Consider the following 27325-nt stretch of genomic DNA (forward strand, 5'->3'; position numbering starts at 1 on the left):
TATATTATTATATTATTATTCCCCTTTGAAACATGTTTTGCAATTCGTCATATTGACAACCATGGGAACTAAGTAGGTTACATATTTTTCTCGTACAACCCTCAATTAGCCTTAACCTTTAACAGGTAGACTATCCTGGATTCTTAGACACCCTAATACATCAGATCTAGTGGTATACTTTTATATATTATAGGCTATGACGTGTAAATATACGCTCTTAAATAGGTACAAAGTAGAATTTGGTTTGGTTGAAATTTTGCTTTCCAGCATCAAAAGGATAAGAGAAGGACCCCGTTGCTCTTTGATATCTAAGACTTTTGGTCTAAGGATTTAGGAATTTGACTCTTACAAAAAAAAATTGGTAAAAGTTATATTTAAATCAATTTTTCACCTACGAAATAAAGCCTTGTTGCGGCTAGTTTACACTGTTTGTGAGATCAGTTGGGGCTGGTTGTCACACGTCGATACGGATGAATAATAAAAGAAAAAAAAAATACTTTCACTGAATGTGGCTCTGTTCTCAGTTGGTTTTGTGGCTTTAATGAAGTATATGTCATCAAACCACTAAGTTCCTTAATTTCACTGCCCATACAACTGCACCTCAAAAAACTTTAAATATCATAGAAAAATATATTTTAGTTATATAAGTGAAACTCACACAGTGATGATTTTCAAGTTTTTATTACTGTTAATGTTTTACTATTCCATATAAAATTGATCAGAAAACTGGAATATTACATGCTATCAAAACGAACAGCTTTGGGAGATGCCTGCTGGATTTACACCCTCCACAAGGCACCGTGATGATTTGGGAAGCCGTCTCATCTTCTGGTGTTGGTCCACTGTGAACTTTAATAACCTCCACTTTCTAAACAATTAAAATAAAGGGAATTTAAATTCAAACATAAACATTGTCAAATAGCACTGACCTTCAGTATAATCCGGTTTGCGTAAAATTGTTAGGTTCTTTGGTAGTTCTTTGAGCCTAATGAGCCTCTATATTTCTATATTTAAAAAAAATACCACATTTCTAAGGACAACTAGAAAAAGTTAAATTTCCTGCGAAAATGCATTGTGAATGCTATAAGTAGACCTATTCAGCTGACACAAAGAAGCTGATGTCAAAAGAAATAAATTGCTGAAATGTAACTAATTAGCATTTGAAAAAGTAAAAGTTGATGCGAAAACTGATATTGAGTTGCAAAAAAAAAAAAGGTTGAAATTTTATTAAAAGGAAAAGGAGACTTGTAATTTGATCTGCAGAAAACTGAACAGGAGGAACAAATGTTAACTAATATGTGAAAGTGATGGAGGTTTCTTCCTGTTTCTGATGTAGTACACTCCACCTTAATTGCATAGCAACGTGTTCTTTCTAAACAATGATCACAATGCCACTATAAACATAGGCAGGGGATTTTATGAAAATGATATAAGATATGAAACACTGAATCACACAGTAACAGCCAAAGGGTTTGACAGAATTTTAGAGTTTGATTGGTTCTTCGAGGTGAAAGTAGTTGAAAACAGACAAGATTTTGCGGATGACTGAATGTTTTTCATTCATTTCAACGGGGCGAAAACATCCATAAAAAGCTGAATATTTAAAAAAGGATGAAACTTAGAAATATCTAAATTCATAGCCGGAAAGAGCAGGAGAATATTGTAAAAATTGAACGGTTAAAATAGCACAAATTGTCAGCAATGCAGAAGTTATAAAAGGCCAAAAAGTGTACGGAAGCAACTAAATATAAAGAAAAACAGGAACACTATAATGCTTTACAGAATTCACACAATAAAGATATTGCCAAAGTTCCTAAACAAGAAGAGCCCCCAAATTTTCTTTTCCTACTTTTTTTAGCCGCTTCCTGGTCTGCCTAAACTGAAGTGTTTGTCCATTTTAAAACGGAAGGTGGCGCCATTTAGACGTTTTCTATTGTTTCTGGTTACAAATATTCTTTCCAAGGCATGAGAAATCTAATTGCAAAGAGAGATAGAAAATTAAAAAATCAATTTGATTTCAAACGTTTTTAAGTGTGTAACTCATTACAAAAAATGATTTATTAGCATATAATGAAAACGACAGTTTATTTCAATTTAAAACAAAATAAAGTTTGTACTGAATATTTTAGTCTTTAGACAATACACTGTCAAAGTAAATCCAGCCGTTAGATCCATACCCTTCATTTTGAAAACACCTGTGACTGAAAGTAACTCAGATAGGAAAAACAACTCTTATCAATGCGGCATCAGACATCCTGAATGTAAATAGAGACACACCCCGTTGATTTTTCCTATTACAACAGGTGTGGAGGGAAGAGGGAAGCCGTTTGTGGTATCAGCCAAATGACATTCAAAAGTCTGACCTTTATACTTTGTCCAGTTAAAGACAGATTTGAAACACAATAAGCTGAAAAACACCCATGCAGAACAAATATTTTTTTAGATATCATGTAAAAACTAGCAGATGCATTCTATCCTGCAAATGCTGATTACTTGGAACAAAAATGAAACGAAACGAATCAAAAGGAAGTTTTTAATTAGAGTTTTAGTACAATAATTACATTTGACTCATTTACTATAAAAACAAACATAATGCCGTAGCTTGAGAACATTTCAGTAAACAGATAGTACATCCTGAAAAAACAAGCAAAAAAAGATTTGCTGCAATTCTACATTCAGATGTCAGATCCATTTGGCACCAAATTTCCCTCTCTCAACTGTCGTAATGGAGTAGATCCACGTGTTTTTGCTTAGTTTCTAAAATATCAAACAGTAAATATGTAATTTATAAGTTGCCATGTTTTGGTCACAACATCAGAAAAAAAAAAGTGGTGAGGCACATTGAGGGTTGGTATAAAACGTCGACAGGTTTTTCTTGGTCATTCTTGTTAAACACCACTTGTTTTTGTTAAGGCAATTAAACTCCACGGCACAGAAAAGGCAGACCTATGAATTCACATACGTGTTGCTTTTTAAACAGGCTAACAAAGTATACAAGGTAGTAAACACATCTGTGATTTATTAGGTTGTACCTTCGCCTGAACGTACACTTTGCTTCTTTCTTTTTCAAAAGTGAAACAGTTTAATATTCTTCATCTGTACCTTAAAAGCACTTGGTCATCACAAATTTGGTCACCTTTCAATTAACAGTACCATAAATACTAAGTACAGTATGACATGAAAAACAAGACTAAAGGAAATTTGGTGATGTAGTGGTATTCATCGTTTGAGGCAGTGTGCGCTTTTAAAAAATGATCTTTGGCCAGTCATCAAACTCCTGGATATTACATAAAATATTACATAAAATTTAAAGAGTTTTACCAACAGCCTCAAATTCTTTGAAGGTTTTACATCAAGCAAAAAAGCCAAATTAGCACAAACAAACTTGAAGCTGTTTCGTAGTGATGCAAGTGAAAGTATTCACCTCAAATACGTGAGCTTAGAGTCATTTTTATCAACTAATAGTTAAGAGTTTTCCACAGGTGGAAACACTAATTTAAGTTTTGTACAACAGGAGCCTTCTCCTGACTAGACTTAAAGAAGAAATCTGCTGTGAAATCTTTTTATTTAGGAAGACAGTTGACAAAAAACAGCCTAAATTTAGAATTGTGCAGTTAGTGCCAAACTTTCCACTTGGTCATGCTAATAAGTTTGCTACTGATGATGAGAGCATAAAGTCTGGATTGCCTGCAGTCTGAAGGTTAAGAAACAGTTAACACACAGGCATTCAAAAGGAGGATTCTCTTCAATATCTGATTTCAACTCCACTGGTTGTATTTCAATTAAATAAATGATCATAAGATGGAAGGATGCGGATAACTTGACAGAAGTATTATCAGTAACATTGAAAGCAAAAAAGAGGAAGCGTTTGCGCACCTAGCTTCTCTCCGTGAGATTAAACGATGACAAATCTCTGTCTGTACTATCTGAAAGAAGATTATTTGTTTTGGTGCAGAGGGTGATTAGCCAATAAAATGGCTCACATTTTATTGAAGCACTCTTTGGCGTTGGACCACACTTGAATTCCCTGAAACAGCAAAATGGTGGCAGAAAATGAGAATGTGTGAATTACAGAAATACAATGCAAACAGTTCTGGAGTGAAAATGCTAAAGGATCCACCTACCAAGTGAATAAAGAAAATGTATTTACAAAAATAGGAACTGAAACCTGTACCTTCTTACACATGCTGATCTGCATAATGGCATAGCTGACCAATGCTTCACGCAAGTCTTTGTCTTTCTGCTCCTTGAACCGTTCAATGTCGTTCCATGTTTTTTCCACAAACTCTCTGATGACACAAACACAACCTATTGTTAGTCTGTCTCTGTGCAAGAGAACTAGAAGAAAAAATAACAGAGGATAAGCCAGAGGAAGAGGAGACTAACAATGGACGATTCTGTTTGCCCATCAGTTATTCTTGTGCTTCTTCCTGTTTTTGGTACCAAAGCAGGTGGATTTTCTCTATGAAACCACTGACTAGACGGGCAGCTGTGCAACATCATCATAGAAATGCATTATTGACTACGGGGCAGAAAGCAGCACTCAGCTGGGTTTGTTTGGCCGAGACGAGCTCTAGCAGACACATCATGGCAGGAAGCCACGTCAACTGTCGAAAATAAGGAAGAATGGACTCGCAGTTGTGCACTGTGAACATACTAAAGTAATGATTCAGACAAATAAGAGTCTAAAAGGTAGTAAAGTCTATGTAGCTACTGAAAAAAATTAAGTACATATGAGTCAGTTATTTATGTGACATATAGAACATGAATGCATGGCACTTATAGAACTAACTGGTACATACAGCTGTCCGAGCAGTTGTTGTAAATCTGATACTGTGCCCTTTTACCATGTCCGTATGCCAGTAAGTTTCATTACTCAGAGGCTGGGATTTTCAGTTTATTTATAATTTATTAGTATAACCAAAACTGTTACAGCTAAAAGTGTAATCAAAGCACTATTTACGGGGGAAGGGGGGGGGGGAATAAAAACACTTGGTTTGTCAAGGTTGTAAAATAGAGTCCAACATTTTTCTTACATTTTTTTTTTCTTACAAAAAAAAAACTAAATTTACAAGCTATTCATTTATTAAATAATAGAGCAGAATGTGAAACCAGAGTTGCAAAAACTCCATCACGTGTATTTCCACCTTATACATTCAAAGCATCTGAGTAAAAACTGAAATTGTGTCTTATTTAATTACTGAGACAATATGAAAAATAAAACTGTAGTCTGGGGAATGTCAGCTGTGATTTTATCCTACAGATACTTAATCCTTCAGTAATGATAAGACAAAAATGTGGAAATATTCATGTCTTCAATCAAACACAGCACTTAATTTAAACTTTTGAAAGGCTTTTAAATAACTTTTTATTTAAATTTATATAAATTTTGATTAGCCGGCTACCCCTGTTAAGATTCAAAACCATTCATTGTTTTGTCCATTTGTGGATATTGCCTCTCTGTAGTTCGCTGCAGTCCCAAAGCCTTCAAAATTCCACCTGTCCAGACCAGGGGTATATTGTGTTGCTTTATGAGCTATTTTAGCCTATTTAATGTTATAAGACAGGTTCTTTTAAAGTTTATTTTATTTATTCTTTAGGCAGAAATCAAAATTTGAGCATAGCTAGTCAAAATGAACCAAAAAAAAGATTGCTTGATGATCTGAATCATTTAAGACCAAACAAACAAAGTAAAATCAGATGTAATCTGTAAGGGGGCATATACTTTTTTTACTGCATTCCTATCTTAACACCTTAGTACTACTCTATTACTCAGTGTGTTTCACTCGAAACAATAAATCTGTCATATTATGCATTGTAGTTTTAGAAAGTTTAACCGTAAGGGAAGGAAATTTAAAGGACAGAAACTCAGTTTTTCGGTGACGGCCTTACTGGCTCTCTGCGTTCTTCGCCTTGAGAGCATCCTCTCCCTCCTGGATGCTCTGTTCCAGGGCTGCCACCTTGCTCTCCGTCTGCTCCGGAGTCTCTTGGCCAAACAATTTACTGGTCATTCCCTTCAAAGAAAAGATCCGCACTGTCTGCACGCATACACACACAAAGAAAGAAATTTAGAAATCGAAAACAGATTCCATAAAACACTAATTGCAAAACTGTTCCAAAACAAGTTTACAACTCCAAAAGCTGTTTAATGTTTAGAAGCAGTGCGACTGACAAAAGCCCTAATATGGTGTTTTGAGTTGGTTTTTATTTGGTACAAATGTGCATGAAGTCAGAGATTAAATAAAAAGTTTTCGTTACCCCAGTTACCAGCTCTTCTTTCTGCTGTTTCTTGTTGGCGAGGTCTTGTGCTGCCATCTCAAGCTCATACTGGATCAACTCATGTTTTCTACAGACTGACCTAAAACATACAAACATTTACAGAAAATGTAAAAAATTAAACAAAGTCTTTACATTTAATTTTGTTCCAGTCCAAGACAATTCTTAAAAAAACCTGCGTGGAACCTTCGTGAACAACAGTGTATGGTTTTAATGCAGCTACAGCCACAAAGATGGTCTGACAGGATGGCAGAGATTCAAAGGTACCCAGTAAAAAAGGCAGAGCACCTCCATTATTGCTTGCAATCTGCTGTGGCTTGGCAACTGTACAACAAGAACAGCAGCTGCTCAACTGCTGCTAGCCACCTCTTTTCAATTCATCCTTAAAAACAAATAAAAAGGCAAGCAAAAATCTGCTGAACACAACATTTAAGATTTAGGTAAAACAAAGACCAACATAATTGTAGCATTCCTGAGTATTGTTTCATTTTTAAGGCTACTTTGATTTAAAAGACTGCTTCACAGATATCTTGAATATCAGTTGTGTTACTTAAAGGAGACATTTGCAAAATCCACATTTTTAGCCTATAAATACATTTTGTTGGGTACTTGGGAGGCTGTAGGAGAGCAGATAAGTTGAATTTAGCCTTTCCAGAAGTTGCTGGGATATCTTTATATTTTATTTGGGTCATATTTTCCAGTCCGTTTAGTTTTCTCTATCACCTGTTAAATGTTTCCAACTGTTACATCACAGTATTGGCTGCAGAACAACTAAATAAGGTCATGGACGTCTGGCTGATTAATTTCGTGTATCCGCCATATTTAATTCTTGCTGCGATTTTGTAGTCCAAGCTCAAGTATGCCTACGCTGCAGGAGGATAAGTCCGGCTCGGTTGTTGGGTATATTAACCAACACAAATCGTTACACTATCCCCCAGCATCAGAACCTCTTCAAAGTGCCTGGTTAAGTTTTATTTTTCATGGAAATATTCCCACATTAGTGGAGAAATTTCTTTTTCCCCACTTCAAGGACAAGTTCTTCAGCAACATCCGCCAGTATCAAGAAGGATTTGCTCACGGCCTTCATCTGTTTAAGCGGTCAGTTCCTTCTGTCTATGGAAACGACGGACGCAGCAAATCGGTAAGCTGCAAATAACGCTGAAATTGAACAAACTCTATTTTACACACGAATGTACTGTGTGTTATGACATCCTGGCCATTGTTCAGAAAGCAGAAGCATCGTGTCTTCTGCTTCTGTCAGTGCTGTGTGCTGCTTTTAGCTCCTTAAGGACAGAACCGTACTGCGTGTTTTGAATAGTATTATTAGATTAGCAGTTTTGCAATGCTTTTGCCGTTTTTGTCTTGTTTCTGCAGTGCTAGATAACTATTATTAACTACAAAAACGGGTTAAAATGGAACGCTCTTTGACCTGGAGGGGGGTGAAGTGTGATTCAAGGAGACCACACCAAAACGAGTTGCTCTCAGACGCACCTCAGAACAGGGGTTAAAGAGGAGCCTGTGGAGCTACAATAACAAGGAGTTCAGACAACAGCATTGCAGTTCCACTTCATATAGACCACAACTGAATGACTTAAGTGTGACAAGGATTTAAAAGCATGACATGTCCCCTTTAAGGAGACACATAGATAAACAGAGTTCTGGACTATATGTGTATTCTGTTAAATACATATGTTTGCATAGAAAGTAGCCATTTTAAACTAAAAATGAAAAAGTTGCTAATTTGTTTTTTAACATTGTAACAATTAAAACTCAAACTATGCTAGACAAATGCCAACTAATATTTGCTCTCCTGCTTTATCCTGTATCATGTTTTTACAGTTTGCATGTAACAGTAGTTTTAGATGGAAAACACAAGCATTTAAAGAGAAATTCAAACCATTTATTAACACTTTTCACAAGATCAAATAAACAGAGCCAGGGAGGAGACTGACTGAGGCAGCATGGAAGGTCCCTCCAACATGTTATGGCTGTCACTTATAGGACTTTGTTTCTTTTATACTAATTTACCTGACAGCATCAGTGTAGAAGAGGTACTCCTTCAGTTGGTCTGCATAGTGCTCTTCTTCTTCAAGTATGTCATCTATTGATGCAGCATACCTGGACACAAGCACAACTAGTTACTTATCTAGAGGTAAGCTAAAACAACACATTTTGTTTCAGCGTGCGCACACACAGGGGTAATCAGTACCTCAGATAAAACAATCAAGTGTTACCAGAAGGTTCAAGGTTGGGGAGTCTCAGTCTGGTACTTACGTATCCATGTGGTGCCCAGCACTCTGTAACCCATCTCCCATTTCTTTTTCTATAGCACTCCACTCACTGCAAAACAGACAGTTCTGAGCGCCGGCTTCCAAACAGTTCTCTTTTTGTGGTCCAAACTATCTAAGAATTTTAAATAATTCAGGGTGTTCAAATTATTATTCTAGAGCCACATTATTTAAGCAGTCATTGCCCTTAAAATGATTAAAATGGCACTTCAAGTACAACGTTTCCGACAAAAGGTAATCTTTCGATAAGAGTGCAAAATATTTCAGAGTTAAAACATCATAACCTTATCAATTTCGAAAAAGTATCCCAAACAATCTTTTTTTTACCTGAAAACTCTGCCATAGTTGCCATGGACTTTATAAACTCCATACAGTCTGTCTGCAACTCGCTGAAATAAAAAAAACCCAGCAACATGTTGTTTTTGGTGCTCTTACTGGTTTAAGGCATTCAGATTATATTCTAATTACTGTCAGAAGCTTCACTAAAAATGTTACCCGAGTGCCTAATTAAATGCGAGTATTGCTTGTGACCAAGAAAAACAAAGTGATGATAGAATCTAGAAGGCTAAAAGCTAATTTACAGACAATGAAAGACTGAATGTCAGTTTTTCCTCACGTTGCCAAGTTACAAACATAAAAATAAACACCAATATTTATTTTCTATTAGAAGCTAAGTGTGTGTGTCCACACTTACCGCTCTGATCCTGAGTAACTGAGAGATGACAGTGCTTAATTCATCACTGTAGTGTTTCAGAACTGTGAATCGCCTAAAAAACATGGCAAGTCCTTCATTTGTTTATCAGCTTATACTGAACTTCAAGTTAATTCAAAACTCTTTTCTAAATATCAAGTTAATGTATGTGGAGTCCTTTTTAATCACTCTGTTTTGCAGCAGTCCTCATAGATATTTAATGGAGCCTGCTAATTAACAGTCATATATTGAAAAATAAAAAAGCAAGCTTCAGCTCCAGAAAACTTACTGTTTTATGCTGGAATCCCGAAGCCATTGTGATTGGGTAGTAACCATTTCCAGACTGATAAGTTCAATTTACTTTCTTTTTTACTGGTTCTTGAATTTATTTTGATAGGGGTATGATGTGTTCCTTTATGAGCTCTTTTAGTCTACTTCATGTTGTAAGACAGGTTCTATTTGAATTACTTTAAAAAATAGTTTTCCACCTACTTGTCAGGATTCTTGACTCTGAACATGGCACTTAAAGACTTTAATCTGGAGTCCACCTTTTTGGAAAGGAAGAAATACTTTTTTGTTTACATATGAAGCACAAACAAAATCTCAAATATGATAAGACTCAATATTATAAGGCAATGCTGATATTACGAATACGAACACTGAGTAAATACATTCAACAACAGAAACTTGATCCAACCTTGTCTTGAAAACCGGTCTCAAGAACTGCTTCCCTCCACCCCTTTTCCTGAGGACGTTTAATTGACACAGAACAGACAGGGATACGACAAAACAGTAAAAGAAAAGTCAGAAGTTTGACAGGATAAGAAAACTAAACATAAACAAAACAGTGTTGAGCCTCAGATGTAAACGTTTGATTTGCCATTTATGGTCCCACACGGAAATAATTGGTTTTTCTTTTACTTAGCAAAGTTAACCCTAAACCATTTTCAAGAAATATTAATATGTTAGGAGGTTTACAGAGAACCGGCCCGTTCTTTGTGTGACTGACAGTGAGGTTGATATGACCAATAAACCAGTTATTAGGTTTTGTTTTCCTGTCTGCAAGGATTTCTTTCGGTCCAGCTACACCTGAACCAGTTCAGGCCAAAAAACACTGACGTTAGCATGCTGGCTAATGTATGTGTGCACCAATTATTCTTTCAAAATAACACAACCAAAACACTTAAAACCAATCACTGCATCCTTTATACTGAGACTCAAATATTTCGACAAAGCTCAGTGACAAAGTATCTTTCTACGAAATGTTGTTTTTATACCAGTTATTTAAGTCACAAAGCGAAGTTTGCAACATTTTCTAGCACAGCTTTCACATTTAAGTTATACTGGAAACATTCAGGTTGTCAAATATAAGTGGACTCCAAAAGGGGCATTATGAGTTGCATACTAGGTTACACACCTCTGTGAGAAAGAGGAAGAAAATGTTATCATTTGACAGGACAGGATGTGATGCAACACGCAGCAGGAAGTTTTCCAGACCAACTCTCCGCCTCTCTACAAAATCTGGGTCGAGGTTATCTGCTGAAAGCTTGTGCCACACAAACTCAGCCTGCAAGAGATACGATCAAAAACAGTAGACAGAGCCCTCTGAAGTGATCCATCCAACTTTTTCCATACTATGAATCTGTATTAATAACTAGTCCTTAAATCTCACTCACCCTTTTCTCTGGTAGTGGAGGGATGATGATGTAGGAATACGTGACCAGGAAGTATGTTCTAAGAAGCTCAAACTCACTGTAGCGTCTCCACAAAGAATCAGGTGCAGCTGGCGTACCTCCTTCTGAAGCCGATTCAGCTGGCCTTCAGACAGAATAAAATGGGATTAAATAGCATTTTACCACAAAAGATATGTTACAAAAATTTAGATGCTGTCCTTACCGGAATCAGCTAGAGCCAAAGAAAAAGAAGGACACAAAAATAGTTTCACTCGGAGTGCAAAAAAGTTGAATTTAGTCTCTCTAGGTGCTGCGTAGTTATCTTTATATTCTGTTTGGGTCATATTTTTCAATTCGTTCAGTTTTCTTTGTTTTCTGTTACATTTTTTTGAACCGTTACATCACAGTATTTGCTGCGGAACAGTCTTCCGGCTGACCAATTTCGCGTTTCCTCCATATTTATTTCTCGCTGCAATTTTGTAGTCCAAGCTCAAGTATGCCTACAGTGCAAGTAGATAGGTCTAAATGTTCAGCTGTTGGGTGTGTTGGTGATTATGAGTTTATTATTTAATATTAATACTTTAATATTTTATTAAATAATATTTCGGCCTGTTAAAGGTTGTCCTGTGAATACTGGCCCAATAAAGCGGTGGTATCAGGACAAAACTGAAAGGGATGAGCCAAGCTCTGGCATTAGTGAACAGCAAAACATAAATGAATTCACACAATTTCTTAAAATACAAGATGTTATTAACAAAAATAAGTCAACTCAAAGTCAAACATATTTCAATCAACAAACTCATTGCTATGCTAAAACAACCCAACTAAACTACCAACAAAATGAAAGAATAAGTAAGACTAATGGACTATGTACAATATAAACAAGTGAATCGAAGATGGTTGAAAACCATGACCAAAAGAGTGATGCAATATCACCATGCAATGTTATTTATGTTTGGGAACCAAGGATTATCTTGAAGCATCTGGAAATGAGGTTAAGTTAGTCTTGGAACTAACTTGGGCAGTAATTGGTATACCTTCAAACCACTCACAATGCATGATCGGATAAAACATTATTTTAATAAAACAACATTTTAAAGAATGATTTTCTGAACAAATCCAACTTTCTAGATGACTAATTCTCAACGGTGTTTAACTAGCTGCCTTTATTTATTACAATTATATTTAAGGAAATATTATTTTGAATAAGAAACAAACCTTTTGGATAAATGGGTCTTAATGGTGTTTAATTAGTTATCACGTTTAGTAAAATAATATTTAGGGAAATATTATTACCTAGATTAGAAACTACCTTACTGGGTAAATGATCTTCAGCTGACTCATAAAGTTGGCGAGCACGTGTTCTTAGCCATTAGCGGTTGGAGCTAACAAAAGAAGCTTTTAGCTGGTTACCAGAATCAAACACCTAACTTTAAAATACCACTAATAAAAGATTGAAATGCCTAAGCATTATGGCCGATCTTCTGTGTTTAAAAACAACCCTGCCTCTGGAGGCCTTAGAAGCCTTGCCGTTTTTATCTTGTTTCTGCACCACTTGATAATTGTATCTCTTCAATCAAACTACAGAAATGGCCAAACGGGGTGGAGTGGAGGACTCTTTGACATGGAGGGGGCAGAGTGTGAAGTGCCTCAGTAGCATTTAAAGGTACCGCACCAAAACGAGTTGTTCTCAGACGCGCTTCTGAACAGGGATAAAAGAGGAGCCTGTGGAGCTACAATAACAAGGACCAGTTCCACTTTATATAGACCATAACTAAATTGTTTAAATGTGAAAAGGATAGATTTAAAAGGTATTTGTCACTTGAAAGTGCATTTTTAACGTGTTAGCAAAAACACTCTTACAAAAAAAAGAATTATTTGGATGCACTACGAGAAAATATTTCAAACATGCTGTTGAAGTATTTGATTTGTAGCTTCCTGTTCTACAGGGTAGGGTCATTTCACTCCTTTAGTAATATGAGTAAGAAGCACACAACAAACAGTGCAGTTCTAATGCTTTCTCGGCATCTGAATCACCCTGAAAGAAGACAAAAAAGTCAACTTTACACAGGCTCTCCCCATTTCAAATAATCTTTTATGTGTTTTTAAGATGCTCATTCCGTCGGGGATCATTATCATTGCTGTTACTAAGCAAGGCACTTGATTCAATTCAGTTTAAGCGGCCACCAATCGACATTTATCCGTCGCCTAAACCCAACACGTTAAAAGATGCAGTCATGAGAAATAATCACAACTTTTATAATTGACACTTAGCAGCAGACAGGAAGTGCGGCAAAATTCAGAAAATTGAATTAATTGGGCTGCACGGTGGTGCAGTTGCCTTGCAGCAAGAAGGTCCTGGGTTCGACTCCCGGTCGGGGATCTTTCTGCATGGAGTTTGCATGTTCTCACCAGGTACTCCGGCTTCCTACCACAGTCCAAAAACATGACAGTTAGGTTAATTGGTCCCTCTAAAATTGCCCTTTGGTGTGAATGAGTGTGTGCTTGGTTGTTTGTCCTGTATGTCTCTGTGTTGCCCTGTGATGGACTGGTGACCTGTCCAGTACCCTGTCTCTCGCCTGTAGACTGCTGGAAATAGGCACCAGCCCCCGTGACCCACTATGGAATAAGCGATATAGAAGATGAATGAATGAATGAATAAAATGCAATAAAGGATAATGAAAGAGAGAGCACATATTAAAAATAATTACATTTGTTTGCATGGCTTGCAGAATGAAATACTTCTCATATAAATTCCAACTCAGTCACAGCCAGATGGAAGCAAGTGAAGGTTACAGTTAAAGGAATGAAAGGTATCTGTGAATATTTGCAGGACATATTCCAAAATATCATGAGACATTTTTGTGATGTGCTGATCACAGTCTCTGCCATCCAATGGATTTTAGAGGATCTATTTAGGTCTCTCTCCCACAGTTTGCCTTTGAGTTTTATTTAACTACTAACACGGTTTCATCCAAAAAGTAATGCCAGTGATGTAATCTAACAAGGCTTTAAAACAGTGCCATAAAAAAGAGTTCGTCCGCTCTACAGACCGCTTCTGCTTTTGTTGTCTTTGTTACACTTAAAAGTTTCAGATACTCATGTGAAAGCCCTGCTTTTAATGAGCGAATACATTTTAAATACCGTAACTAAATTTTTGGATCAATTTCACAACTCAAAACAAGGCCTGATTACTGTCTGGCTTTTAGAATCAAGAAACCACTTAGGTGAAACCTATCTGAGAACATGACTTAGGCTAAACGATCACAGAAAGGTACAAGTCATACTCTGATACAAAACCATACAAGAACTGTTGAGGAAAAAAAGTCATTTACACCTATTAATCTTAAAAGGAATACAAAGTCCTTTCCTCATGCTTTTGGGCTCTAGCAAACAGTGAGAGTCATCATCCACAAAACATGGAGCAGTGGTGTACATTCCCAGGGGTGGATGGACCAACTAAAATGACTGAAGAGTGCATTGTCGCCTCATCCAGAACACCATCTGAAGTACCTTGTTTGTCTCGGTCAATGGCAGTGTTCATTAATGAACAACCAGAAGAGAATGTGCATATAATGTCATCTATGGGATAGTTAAAGGCTAAAACCACTTTTGACCAAAATGAACACAGAGGTCCATCTTACTTCCGGTAAACATGTCTTAATGATCCATCCTCAAGACCTTCAAAAAATAATGAAGTGGACTAATGAGACAGTGGCACAATACAATATTAGAATTAGGTGGCCTTTGCTTTTAAAAACAGCGCCTGGTTGATATGGATAGCTTTCCCCTTTTATAAATAGGATCATTTGAAAAATACACCTTTCTAAATATTCAGGTTATCTCTGCCCAATATTACAATTTAATTGACGATCTGAAACATTTAAATGTTACAAAAATCCCAAACCAGAAGAAATCTGTAAAGGGTTTTTCCACTGCAATCTAAGTTTATTTTTGCATGCATGTGGCTTTAAATATCGAGCTTTTTACTGTGAGCTTAGCATACCTAAATCCCCAAGTCAAAACGTTGCGTTTTTCCCCTCCCAATATGAATCTATGTACATAAAGTGCTACGGTTAGCATAAAGCATCCGCAAACATGACCGGCTATATCAGTTCATAGCTTACCGTGTTTCTATGAGGTAGACGCTGTAGGTTTCTTGCATATTAACAGTGTTCTTCCCTGTCCTCTTATCAGCCTCTGTCACGCTTATCTCCATTTTCTTCAGCAGAGCTGTGCCTCTCTCCACCATCTAAAACCAGATGAATGAGGTGGAAATATGAGCAACAGCAGCAGGGGCACAACGCAACTTTATGGGAGTTGAAAGCTATGACTTTACAAGGCTGTGTGCAAATCACAATACGCATATATATACAACAGTCAACTGAGTAGGAAAACCCTAGAGAGTGTCATTTGGTTTAGGATATGCAAACTAGCATGAGCCAGCTGGATGAATAAGGCTCATTCAAAGTAAACAAAACTGTCAGTTTCGACTCGCTAACTGGCAAGCTAACCGCGAGAGCAAAGTTTAAAAAGTTTCTGAAGCCTGTGAGCACACGCATTTAAGGCTTATTTTCCAAGGTTAACAAGCAGACAAAAAGGCTGAAATTACCGCTGAAGTTAACAAACCGACCATGAAACCGCAAATCCTTTTTTTTTTTTTTTTTTAAAGCCAGTGGAAAGGTATTCATTGCTAAGCGTCACCATAACACGGCTAACTTAGGCCATACTGGGAATGTTTTCTCTCGGGATACCTTGAGGTCGCATTTTAAACATCGCTAATGTAAGTGTTAAAGAATAATAAAGTACAACCGTGTTTATTATGTTGTTCTCCGACTCCGTTGAAGTGATGTCGGTGTTGCAAATCACAGCTACCTCTTCGCTATTTCCAGAGTCTGCCATGATCATCTGACTCCTGCTCTTGCTGCGGCTGCTGTCAGCTGAGCAGGCACCGCGCATGCGCACTTCAGAAAAAGCCCTAAACGTTGAAATTGTGCTAAAATAATTAATAGAAATATAAGGATATAGAGTATATGATAAAAAAAAAAGTACTTACAATTTGGAATTACATGAAAATGAAAAAGGGTTCAGTAACTATGTACTTCTTACACAAACAATATAAAACGAATTTTTAATAAAAATGAAAAACAAAAAAACAAATTAATTATGTAAATTGTGGACATTATGAACACCACCAGGACAATAGTTGTGCAAAAAAACAACAACAAAAAAACAAGTATTTTTTCTTGTTTTTTCAGTTGACATGTTTTAGGTGAATAGTTAAACACCACTTAACAGTATAATCACATATAAATGTGTGTGTACCTGTATTCAATGATTTTTTTTTTTACTGACGATAATAAAATTATGCTATAAGAATGATTTAAGCAGTAGTTTATATGATGCTCCTATTGGATTCATTGCTCTACATGTGCATTGTTTTCATCCTGAAGACTTTCCTTTGCCAAGACTGACATCTACTGGTGTCATAGTAATTGAGGCAGTAATCATTTCTGCCTTTGGCTCAGAGTTTTGTACTGTTTGAAGTTTTTTGTTTTTTTGTTTTTTTTGTCCACTTTGGAAAACATAGACTTTTGAAAATGTGTAATATTCAAATAAATAAAATAATCATTACAAGAGAAGAAGCTAAAATAAACTGAACTTTTTTATATTTTCTCAAATCAAAATCACAAACAGATATTTGTTATTGGGATTTTATGACAGATCAAACTGAATTAGTTATAAATATGAAATGGAAATAAGTAGATTTTTTTTTTTTACAAATGAAGAAGTGTGTCATGCATTCAACCTCCTAAGTCATTACTTTGTTGAACAGAATTTTGCTGCAATTACAGCTACAAGACCTTTGAAGGCACCGTTGGAGTAGGCTGATGTCTCTACCAGCCTTTCATATCTAGAAAGATTTACTCTGAATTTTTTGTCATTCTTGGCAAAATGGCTTATGTCCATTCAGATCAGATGGAGTGTGTCTGCAAACATCAGTTTTTAAAACTTGTCACAAATTCCCATTTTGCTTTATTGGGAATATGTGACTGAGCTTCAGTTGTATCTCTAGGGTTGTCATCATGTTGGAAGATGAGGTTCAACCCCCTCTAATAGGTCTTCTTCCTGAATTACCCTGCACTTTATCCAACGTCCCATCAATTACAACTAGCTTCCTTGTCCCTACTAAAGAAAAGCATCCCATGAGCATGCTGCTTCCACCGCCATGTTTCACTGTGGGAATGCAGTGTGTGATCTGTGTTAATTTTACTCAGCACATGTTAGTTTGGCCTGAAAGCTGCATTTGGTTTCATCTGACCACAACATCTTCTTCCATGAATTGCTGTGTTTCCTACATGCCTTGTGGCAAACTTTAAATAAGAGTTCATATTGCTGACTATAAACAATGGCTTTCATTAGGCCAGTCATCCATAAAGGCCAGGATTATTCAGCAAACAAATCACACAAGTGTTGTTGACATACTCTTAGATCTGCAGTTCCTCCAGTGTTACAACGGGCTAATCCTTGACAGTCTTGTCAGCTTAAATGGATGGCCAAGTCTTGATAGGCTTGATGTTGGGCCTTATTCTTTCCATATTCAGATGATGGATAGAACAGTGCTCTGTGAAATGTCCAAAGCTTGAGATACAATTGCATATCTCAACCTTGCTTTAAACTACAAAATAACTTTACCTCTAACTTGTTCTATGTGTTCCTTGGTCTGTGTGATTGCTGCTTGTTAATTATCTCTATCAAACCTCACAGAGACATTCACAGAAAATTTGTATTTATATTTAGAATAAACTACACACAGGGGGACTTTATTTACCAACTTTCAAAGGCACTGGGCCGTAAGTGTAAAGTTTGTTGAAGAAAACGAGTCAAGAAAATGAGGTGACTAAGGCACAAAATGGTATTAAAAGCACCCTGACTCAGGTTGAGTTGCCTTTCATTTTTTTTTTTTTATTGTCTTCAGCAAAATAAAATTTCTGTGAATCTTTGTAGACCCACATCTTTTTGAGGGGAATATGGGATAACTTAGGCTAAGAAACAGAACCAGGATACGACACATGAGTTCCTGTGGTCACAAAGTTGTGCAGTGTTTAATGTTTAAAGAGAAGGGTGGGGCAGCATTTAGTGAGGAAACATTTTGGATAATTCCACTGAAAGAAGCTGAGTGTTGGGATGTGACATGAATAAAATGGGGAAAGAGGTGAAGTGAAACGGCATAAAAAGGGGATGAAATGTACAACACTGAAATACTGTAAAAGGATCAGTAGTGTACACTCACCAGGTATGGTGGGATTGAGGGGGTAAGGGTGGGAAGTGGTTTGGAGCTGCAGCGTGTCCGGAAACCCAAAGCTTGTGCAGTGACCAGCCGTTGTCTCAGCAGCAGCATAGTTCACATTCTTTCCTACCACTGACCTCAAACCATTTACCAAAACTTCCTGTCCAGACACATGGACATTCACACATATTGACACAGACACATCAAGTTCAATTTGACTTATTATAATTGGCTACTTGACAACTTTTTCTAACTATCTGACAATTGCCAATTATATTCTGTGTGTGTGAATGTGTGTGTGTGTGTGTGTGTATGCATGCATGCTTACATGCATATAATATTTTGTGTTTCTCCTTTTTTTGTGTATATATTTAAAACTATCTGTTCTTTCACTGTAATTTGAACGCGTGTCACAGCGCTGAAGCAGGGTACTTTGCAAAGAAAGAATTAGGACAATAATAAATACTATTTTGATGAATCACTCAGTTGTGAGAACTATTCATGACTTTTAATATGTTAACCTACATTTATGTGAGTTTTTTGTCTTAAATGTGTTTTTCAAATATGCATCAAAAACTATGAATTTATTTTATTTACTTAATTATCAGTTGGTTTGACCTGTTCAACAGCAGAGGGAAGCAAAAAGCTAAAGCTAAAGCTTCCACACCATGATTTTAATAATATGCAGTATTATTAAGAGTTCTGTTTAAAATATATGAATTAGATAATAATATACATTATTTTAAATAGTTGTGTAGTTTAAACTAACATGCCTGTTGTTGAACTGTGGACAATTTTACCTTACCCACATGTGTAGTTTCAGGAAACTGCATTATGTAATTATGTATATATGTTGTCTCCTAACAGTTGTCTATAACAGATCGGTCACACAGACCATAATATAGAAAGCCACTCAGTGATTGGCCCAATCTGATTCAATATCTGGTTTGGACCTGATACTGACTACTAGATCAGATAGCGGCAGGTCATGTTTGGTTGATTTTACTCTGGAACTTTAAACTTGAATACAAAAAAATAGTTGCCTTTCAAATACCAATAACAATAATAATATTAAATAATAATAATTATAATTATAAGAAGAAGAAAGTTTACATTGCATCTACTTGTGAATGTTGAATAGCAGTTTACAGCTAAAAGCCTTGTTAAAATATTATTGTGACAGCTTTCCTGATTTCCTGATTTTAACAAAGTTGGACACCCCAGTAAAGTTAAAGAGTCGACAGAAGAAGCTTTTTAAAACTACTGTTTATACTTAGAATTAACAGCTCAGCAGCTGACAAGATATGAAAAGGTCCTTCTGAGGCTTATTAGGTATTTATTGGTCTATTAAATCCAAATACAACTGAACATATGTGCAAAAATGCAGCAGTGTAACTGATAGTAACTGTTTGATTTATTTACATTCGCTGATAAAATACCAGTACAGAAACAAAATGAAATAGTTCATTATAACACTGTAGATCAGAAAACATCAGTATCAACAGATTATTTTCATTAGCATATCAGCATCTCAAAAGGAACTCAAAAATCTCAGAATTTACTGAAATCACACACTATCCGTCATTTCCCTCATGTTCACCCTTCAGTATTTACTTTTAATGCTGGTGTAAAATATATGCCTTGTAACAGCATTATCAATTTAAGAATTATTCATTAAAAGTAAGCTGTTTCAAACGAAGTCATTAGAGGGTAGATTAGTTTTACATTATATAAGCCTTACATTTTAACTGCCCATACAGCTTGCAGCCAATTGACACTTCTGTGAAAAATTACTTAAAATAAAAATATTTGATTTCAGGTTTTAATTTGCTATCCATCAGCAGCTTGTTGACAAACTCAGGGGTGCAATTTTCATTGAATCTTTCCCTTCCTCAGCCAAGCTTACATATGCATTTCTGTACACATTTACTGTAAATAGGCATACACACAAAGGCACACATATGCAAGCACACATGCAGAGTGTGAGCAATGCAGTATAATAAGTAGCATGGCAGAAATGTGGTCAACTTTGCCCCATGTCCAATCATTGAAAAGCCACATGAAGGCCTCATGGTATTAAAGGACAAGCCTTGGTTGGTTGGGAGGGAATCTGTCATGCAACAAGAAAACCCTCTTTGCCTCTCTAATGTCTTCTCAGCCCTGCTGTTTTACTCCTCTGAGATCTGTCAGTTTTCCAGTTTCTATCCCTTCCTCTGGCTATAATTTTTTTTTTTTGCTTCCTCTCGTTATTTCATTAATTTTTTGGCACATTAGCCTCAGTTGTAATATTCTCCATCTTAAATGCCTAGACCGCTGGAATGTTCCGTCAAAAAGGTGGGCGGATCAGGAGGGGCGGGACAGACCAACATGACCAATTAAGGAGGAGATTGAGGTAAGATGGACAACTTCTAAATGGTGTAATAACAACCTACTAAAATGTAATTACAATGCAATAGCAATAGACACTTCTAATGACAGGATGTGTATGCCAACGTGATTTCCTAAGTATGGCCTTGGCATAATGGGTGACTGTTAACATGGCGTGGAGATTATAGAGAGGTGTCTGAATGCAACAATCCAACCACACAGACTTGTAACAGCGTTGAGGGGCATCATGGTCACTCAAAACATCTGGCGTTGATCAAAACTCCAGACAAGAAAACTGATAATGCTAGCCTGATTAAGATACTTTATAGTAGACTTCGTACTTCTAATAAGTTATTTTAATTTTAGCAAGGGTAATGGCTTGTAATGCAACTTTTTCACATGTTGCTCAACATTGTGGTATATACTCGTTTTGTGGATGGATGGATGTGATCCATCCATCCATCCATCCATCCATCCATCCATCCATCCATCCATCCATCCATCCATCCATCCATCCATCCATCCATCCATCCATCCATTCCTAACAAGAGCAGTGGATGGTGGCGTCCATTATTACAGAGCATCCCAGAATAGAGTCTCGTTTTATTACAAGTCCCTCTGGTCGACGTGGCTACCCAAATTACAGGCCAGCCTTCTCACACATAAAAAAGGTTGCGCTGCCGAAAACCAGCCACCTCAATAAAGGATGGATTAGAAAATCCTTTGCTTTTTTCCCTTCCTTCCCTTTTTGAAAGGTTTTCAGTACATTTTATTTTCTTCTTCTGGTGTTTTGTTTTATGTTGGGGTGCAGCGGTCTTCTTCAGTGGTTCTGCTCCCCGACCCTGCGGCGGGAAAATACGCTCACTTGTGGGTTTCTGGGAAGGCAGTGGTGAATGAAACATCTGCTGGGAGCAAAAGATATATGTACATGTGTTTTATTGTGCATGCGTGTGTATGTCTGTATGAGCATGTGCATGTAGAACCCCTGCTGTGGGATTTTGTTTGAGTTTTCAAAGCCTTTTGGGTAATAGCAACACAGCAAAAGATAGCAGGAAAACATCCAACATCATTTAGTTTACGTTACAAAGCACAACATTAAAAGTTAAATATTTTAACCAGGATCAAAGACTATTTCAAGATATATACACACTGTATTTTCACTTGTGTTTTCTCCATTTTAAATTCCTAAGCTAACAGACAAAGCTGGAAAAAATAAAAGAGGTCAACAGTGAACCAAATTTGTCCTATTGAACCAAAAGGCAATGTAACTATTAATTTATTCATTGCTTATCCAGCCAATCAGATGAGGCATTATTTGGAGAAGCAGTCTGTTGTATAATGCTTGCCCAGTGGATAAATGCTGTTTTTTAAAGTTAGGTTAAGCCCATATTGAGACTTTTGGTGACTGTGTTATGATTTGGGGTTGTTTGGTTTTTGGTTGTGGGTTTTTTCTCATTGTTTCTCACAGTTAAGGTTTTGAATCATGCTTCTGTTTATTATTTTCCTGGTCATACTTTAGTTTTTGTCTTCTAGTTCATGTTTTGTCAAGTTAGGTTTTTGGATCTGGTTATGCTTTAGTTTCATGTTTTTCTAGTTATGTTTCTATTAGTTTGTATCCTTGACTTCCTGTTTTGCTCCAGTCACGTTTTGTTCTCTCCTGTCAATTAACTTTATTCAGTTCACTTGCACCATGTCAATCTGTCTTGCTACTTCTCTTGTGTCATGCCCAATATATACACTGCCATTATGGTTACTCCTCGTGGAAACATGTGGAACATGTCACCCTGTGTTCAGCTAGTTCATGCTGTTCATACAAAGCCTTTCCATGCCTGTATTTGCCACCACCTTCCTAAGTAAGTTTCATTTATTAAAGCATTTCACTTACCATCATGCTGCCTGCTCTTCTGCATTCCGGGATCCTCCGTTACACCGCACCTGACAGACTGGGAATATGTTTTTTAGAAAACGTATTCCCATTTTAAGAAAATAAAATTAGCCAAGGAACTGGTCAAGTTTCATATGAGCCCAGAAAACTTCAATGAATAAATGAATCAAATTTAAAATTATTACAAACATGCCCTCTGTACTGGTGTCCAAATAATTCAGATTTAGACTCACTTGTCCAAAGATCTTCATTCCACAATTGCAAATGTTTGTGTATGTTCTCTCTGGTAATCGTTAGTCTGGTAGTAATGTTTTTCTGAGGAAGCAAATGTTTCTTCTTTGCACACCTCACCTGAAAGTTCAACTTACTTCTACAATCTAATAATTGCACAGACATGCACTTTCAAACCAATATTATTTAAGTAAGACATATGCAAAATCCACGTTTTTAGATCTTAAATACATTTTTTTGTGTGTGCTTGGAGTCTGTAGGAATGCAGAAAAGTTTAATTTAGTCTCTCCAAGTGCTGCATAGATATCTTTATATTCTGTTTGGGTCATATTTTTCAATCTGTTCAGTTTTCTCTATTCTCTGTTAGGTTTTTTGAACTATGACATCACAGTAATTGCTGTGGAACAGCTAAACAATGTCCATCTAACCAATTTTGCATATCCGCCATTTTGCAGTCTACCTCAAGTATGTCGATGCTGCAAGTGGATAAGCCTAAATGTTTAGTTGTTGGGTGTATTAACCCACACAATTCATTACACTGTTACCTAAGCATAAGAACCTCTTGGAAGTGCCTGGTCTGATCTTATTTTTAATGGAAATGTACCTAGATCAGTGGAGAAATTCCTCTTTGTCTACACAAGTGCTTCAGCAACCTCTGCCAGTATCAAAAAGCTTTGGCCGAAAGACTTAATCTGATTAAGGGGTCAGTTCCTTCTTTCTATGAAAACAACGGACACAGCAAAGGAGTGAGCTGCAAATAATGCGAAAATGACAACAGACTTTATTTGAGACATGAATTTATTGTGTGTTGATATGACGAAAAGACCGCACCAAAACGAATTGCTCTCAGATGCAGCTCAGAACAGAGGTAAAAGTGGGCCTTGTGCAGCTACAATAACAAGAATTTCAGACTAAAGCATTGCAGCTCCACTTATACATTATATATTATAAATATATGGAATACAACTGAATGTTTTAAGTGTGTAAAGGAAGGATTTAAAAACATAATATGTCCCCTTAAAGTTCTTTGTTGAAATGTTTGGGTTTTTGGAGATTTCTATTGCATCTTGCAGTTGGCTCTTAGGGTGATCATGCTTAGATGGCTAGACACAAACATGTTGGCAGTTATTTTCTGTGCTGTCCAGTTGTAGACTATTCTTCAGACGGTAGAATTGTATGACTTCAATTTCTTTAAATGCATCATGAGCTCTTGGTTCGCGGCATGATGTCGCCTCTCACTTCCCCATTCAGGAAAACTCCAGACTAAATGTCTAAGGTTTTAAAAGGGTTATAAAGATGTTCCGATTATATGTGTCTGATATGATATGCCCATGTGAGATTTTAGCTATTTTAAGAGGGAATAAATGTAGTGTTCTTATTAATTCATCACCAGAAGTTGCGATTTTGTATTGCATTTACAAAAAGTCTTTTCCTCATTTTCTTTGTTTGGCCATATTCCTTGAATTTTATAAGCCTTTTTTATATTTGATGTTAAATATCCATAGGTTCAAATAAGAGGAAAAAACTTGTTTTAATAGGGTGTCCTATTTATTTCCTGACTGTATATTCAGTCCCACAGTAGGGAGTTCTGATGATGTGCTTGAGACCCCACAGACTCAACTTTTTGATGTATAGAAAAAGCGAAGATCTCTTACTAATAAAACACAGTGTTTTTGGTGGTTTCTTTCATATCTACTTCTTTTTAAACTAAAGTGGAAATTTAGCATGTGATGAAAGCTCAATAAACAATATGTGGAGTCTTTATCATGTGGCGACCCACCGGAAATTGCTGAGAACGGGGTCCGACCCATCGTTAAGAAGCCAGTGTTTTACTGGAAGTGTGAATGTGGTGTGTGATGAAAGGATGTTTTGAGGTGTGTGCTTTGGTCTGTTGGCGTGTGCATCGGCAGTGTATGCTGTTATTATGTTGCTGCGGTGGTAATGATGTAAGATGCTCACAAGGGAGTAAACAAGAGCAGCACGCTATCTAGAGAGATGAAAACATCTTGTTTTTCTTCATTTCAAAAGATAGCAAAATCTTAACCGCCAAAATATACATAGTGTAGATTTTCAGTACCTGATATTCTTGGTTGAATAAGAATAAGTTCACTCTGAACCAGAGATATAATGCAGACCTTGTTCTTTAGTAAATCTAGTTTAATTTCCAACCACGATCTATCAGATACCTTTGAAGAAAACATTATTTTACTCTAGTAGAAGTGTGGTTATTGTTAAAGACAGAACGCGTTCCTTCATTATCATTAAATAGAAACCAGTAATCAGCATCTCACTTTTACATAGCTAAAATCTGATCACAGCTCTGACAAACGCAGAAAATCAAGGTCACAATTGCCTTATTTGTGTTTCTGTTTTAATAAAAGAAATTTAAACTGATCTAAAACATTCCAACAATTGTAGACTTTTGTTGTTTTTTTTATTTCACCCACTAAGGATTTTTATGATGGATTATTTTTTTAATTTGTAGAGTGGGTCAGTTTTTTAAGGTATTAGGTCTTTGGAGTTTGAATTTAATGACAGCTCTCTTTATTCCTATTCTGCAGGACAGGTCACATCCACACAATTTCAAGATCAAAAGGTTTTCTAGAAAAAGTGATTTTTGGACATCTTTTAACTCATAAGCAGTCTGCAACTATGTAGCCACATAAAGAGTAGGCCTAGATGTACAATGTTATCAGACATCTCTTCATCAGCAGCATTAAGGGTTTTTTGCTAGGTTCAGTTGCAGTCTTCTGTGGGCTTAAGCTAAATTGGCTTGTCAAGATTTCAAAATCATCCAACAGACTTATGTGTGTTGATAGAGGCTTAGCAAAACCTCCCAGTGACCCCCCCCCCCCCCCCCCCCCCCTTTTTTTTTTTTTTAGTATTTGATGGAGAATATGATATGTTCGATGATTAGAGAGGTCCAAACTGAGGTACTGGCTCAAAGTCCTATCACAGCAGTGTCGGGTTGTCCTGAGTTTGTCAGCCAAACTCTTAGCAAGAGTGTGTCATTTTACTGCTTGTAAAACAATACAGATTTAAAACAAACATAGCACTGATTTTATTAACTTTAATGATGTTAAACTGCAGGGCCTGTATTCACAAAGATTCTCAGAGTCCTCTCAGAGAGTTCCTAACGTAGCCTAAAAATTCTTGGCAAGGACTCCTAGATTAAGAGTGATTCACTTCGCTGCTGAGAGCGACTCTGAGCTAAGACACGACAGAACTTCCTATCTTAGTGAGGAGGTATGGCTGACCACCTTTCTAGGTGTGACTGTGTCTTCTAAGAGCTGTGATTGATTGTTAAAACAAACAAACAAACAAACAAAAAACCCAAACAAATGCACTTCTAGAAATCAATGGAGAGAAATTAACCGATGATAGAATTCAGACTGGATTTAGAAATGTGTAATTCATGGGTTTAGGATCAGAATTCATTGGGGGTTGGGACTGTTTCATCCTGTGGTGGCTCTGGTTGAAGTGCTAGTTTGTAGACCCATCTTTTGTACATGTCCCCTACTCCAGATGAGGATGGGGATCGTTGTTGAGTGGGGTCGGGGTGGGGCAGGTCGTCATGGTCCGGGCCGGGGTGACTCAGGTTCAGGCACAAGCCCAAGCTAGCCAAGCCCAGGTTCAGGTGCTGGGGTTGTCTGCCTGTCTCCACCCCCGGAAGGAAAGTAGACCACCTCCTGGGTCCGGGGGCTGGTTGCCCCTATAGGGTATGGGCACCTAGACCTGGGAGTATGGAGTATGTATGGGGAGTGTGAGTAAGTGTAAAACGTCCATTGTTGTTTGTCTTTACATTGGGTGTGTGGGTGTGAGTGTTTTTTTGTTTATGTTTTTTTTTTAGGGTGGGAATGAATGATTGTGACTGTGTGTGCCTGTTTTTTGTGTCAGGTTGGGTCTTGGACTGCTCCCTCTCCTAGATAATTTTAGACCCCCTATCAAATGTGGGGCCTATTTCTTCCCCGCCACACTACCTGCCAGCGGTTGGTGTCTCTGCCCACTGGTGTACTTGTGGTTCAGTGTGTCTGAGGCTGGGTGCTTAGGTGAATGCTGGCTCACTCCCAGTGGCTGCTTGCCGGGCCCTGAAACCCTGGGCTCTGTCAGGCCTCTGATGGGGAGTGATATGTCCCGGGGTCTCAGGTCTCTGGGTCCATGGCTGGATCTGCTGCCGGCAGGGCCTGTGGGGTCGCTGGTGCAGCTCCCTGGGGCTTCTGCACTGTGGCTGCTGGGCGGTTCCAGGCTCAGAGGGGGCAGATCTCTGGCTTCTCACACTGGCTATTGCATATTTTATGGAGAAAACTTGTATACACAAGCGCACTCACATTCAGATCCTCAGGTGTTTAGATTCAGGTGTTAACAGATTCAGAAATGTTCTATGTTGAGCTGTATTTACCACTAAATACATCTTGTATTCATAAGTACTGTGCACTTTTTGGTAAAAAAGCTGTTAATATGAATGTTTCTACAGGTGTAAAAGCAAGCAGGGTGTTATCTTGTATTCTCTTCATCCTTCCTTCTCTCCCCCATTCTTTTTTCCTTCTCTCCCCTTTTAATATTAATTAATTTCATATTAAGATTAAAATTTAGCATTTTACTGTGATTGCCTTCTTGTATAAT

General features: G+C 37.1%; 1 protein-coding gene across 2 annotated transcripts; it reads right to left on the reverse strand.

The window, feature by feature from the left end:
* Positions 1-2519: 2519 nt before the first annotated feature.
* snx4 (sorting nexin 4) lies at positions 2520-15902 on the reverse strand. 2 transcript variants are annotated; one of them, XM_047370638.1, is made up of 14 exons: positions 15741-15902; positions 15056-15180; positions 10932-11073; positions 10673-10822; positions 9953-10000; positions 9748-9803; positions 9259-9331; positions 8892-8953; positions 8551-8616; positions 8305-8394; positions 6259-6358; positions 5893-6038; positions 4175-4289; positions 2520-4027 (listed from the first exon to the last, which is right to left on the reverse strand). In XM_047370638.1, exons 1-14 carry the CDS (start codon positions 15885-15887, stop codon positions 3980-3982), a joined length of 1368 nt encoding a protein of 455 aa, XP_047226594.1. In that variant the 5' UTR covers positions 15888-15902; the 3' UTR covers positions 2520-3979. The 2 variants fall into 2 exon arrangements, with proteins under 2 accessions (XP_047226594.1, XP_047226595.1); XM_047370639.1 differs by having other exon boundaries at positions 15804-15851.
* Between the last annotated feature and the right edge of the window lie 11423 nt (positions 15903-27325).

The sequence above is a fragment of the Girardinichthys multiradiatus genome, chromosome 7, assembly GCF_021462225.1.
Source record: "Girardinichthys multiradiatus isolate DD_20200921_A chromosome 7, DD_fGirMul_XY1, whole genome shotgun sequence".
Lineage (NCBI taxonomy): Eukaryota > Metazoa > Chordata > Actinopteri > Cyprinodontiformes > Goodeidae > Girardinichthys > Girardinichthys multiradiatus.

Bases quoted from the DNA above. Each gene is read 5' to 3' on its own strand.
- snx4 (XM_047370638.1), bottom strand. From the start codon at position 15,887: ATGCGCGGTGCCTGCTCAGCTGACAGCAGCCGCAGCAAGAGCAGGAGT. The intron at 15,181-15,740 runs GTTGTACTTTAT...ATCTGGTTTTAG, and splicing joins AGAACAACATAATAAACACG to ATGGTGGAGAGAGGCACAGC. The intron at 4,290-5,892 runs GTAAGGCCGTCA...TTGTGTCATCAG, and splicing joins GCGAAGAACGCAGAGAGCCA to AGAGTTTGTGGAAAAAACAT.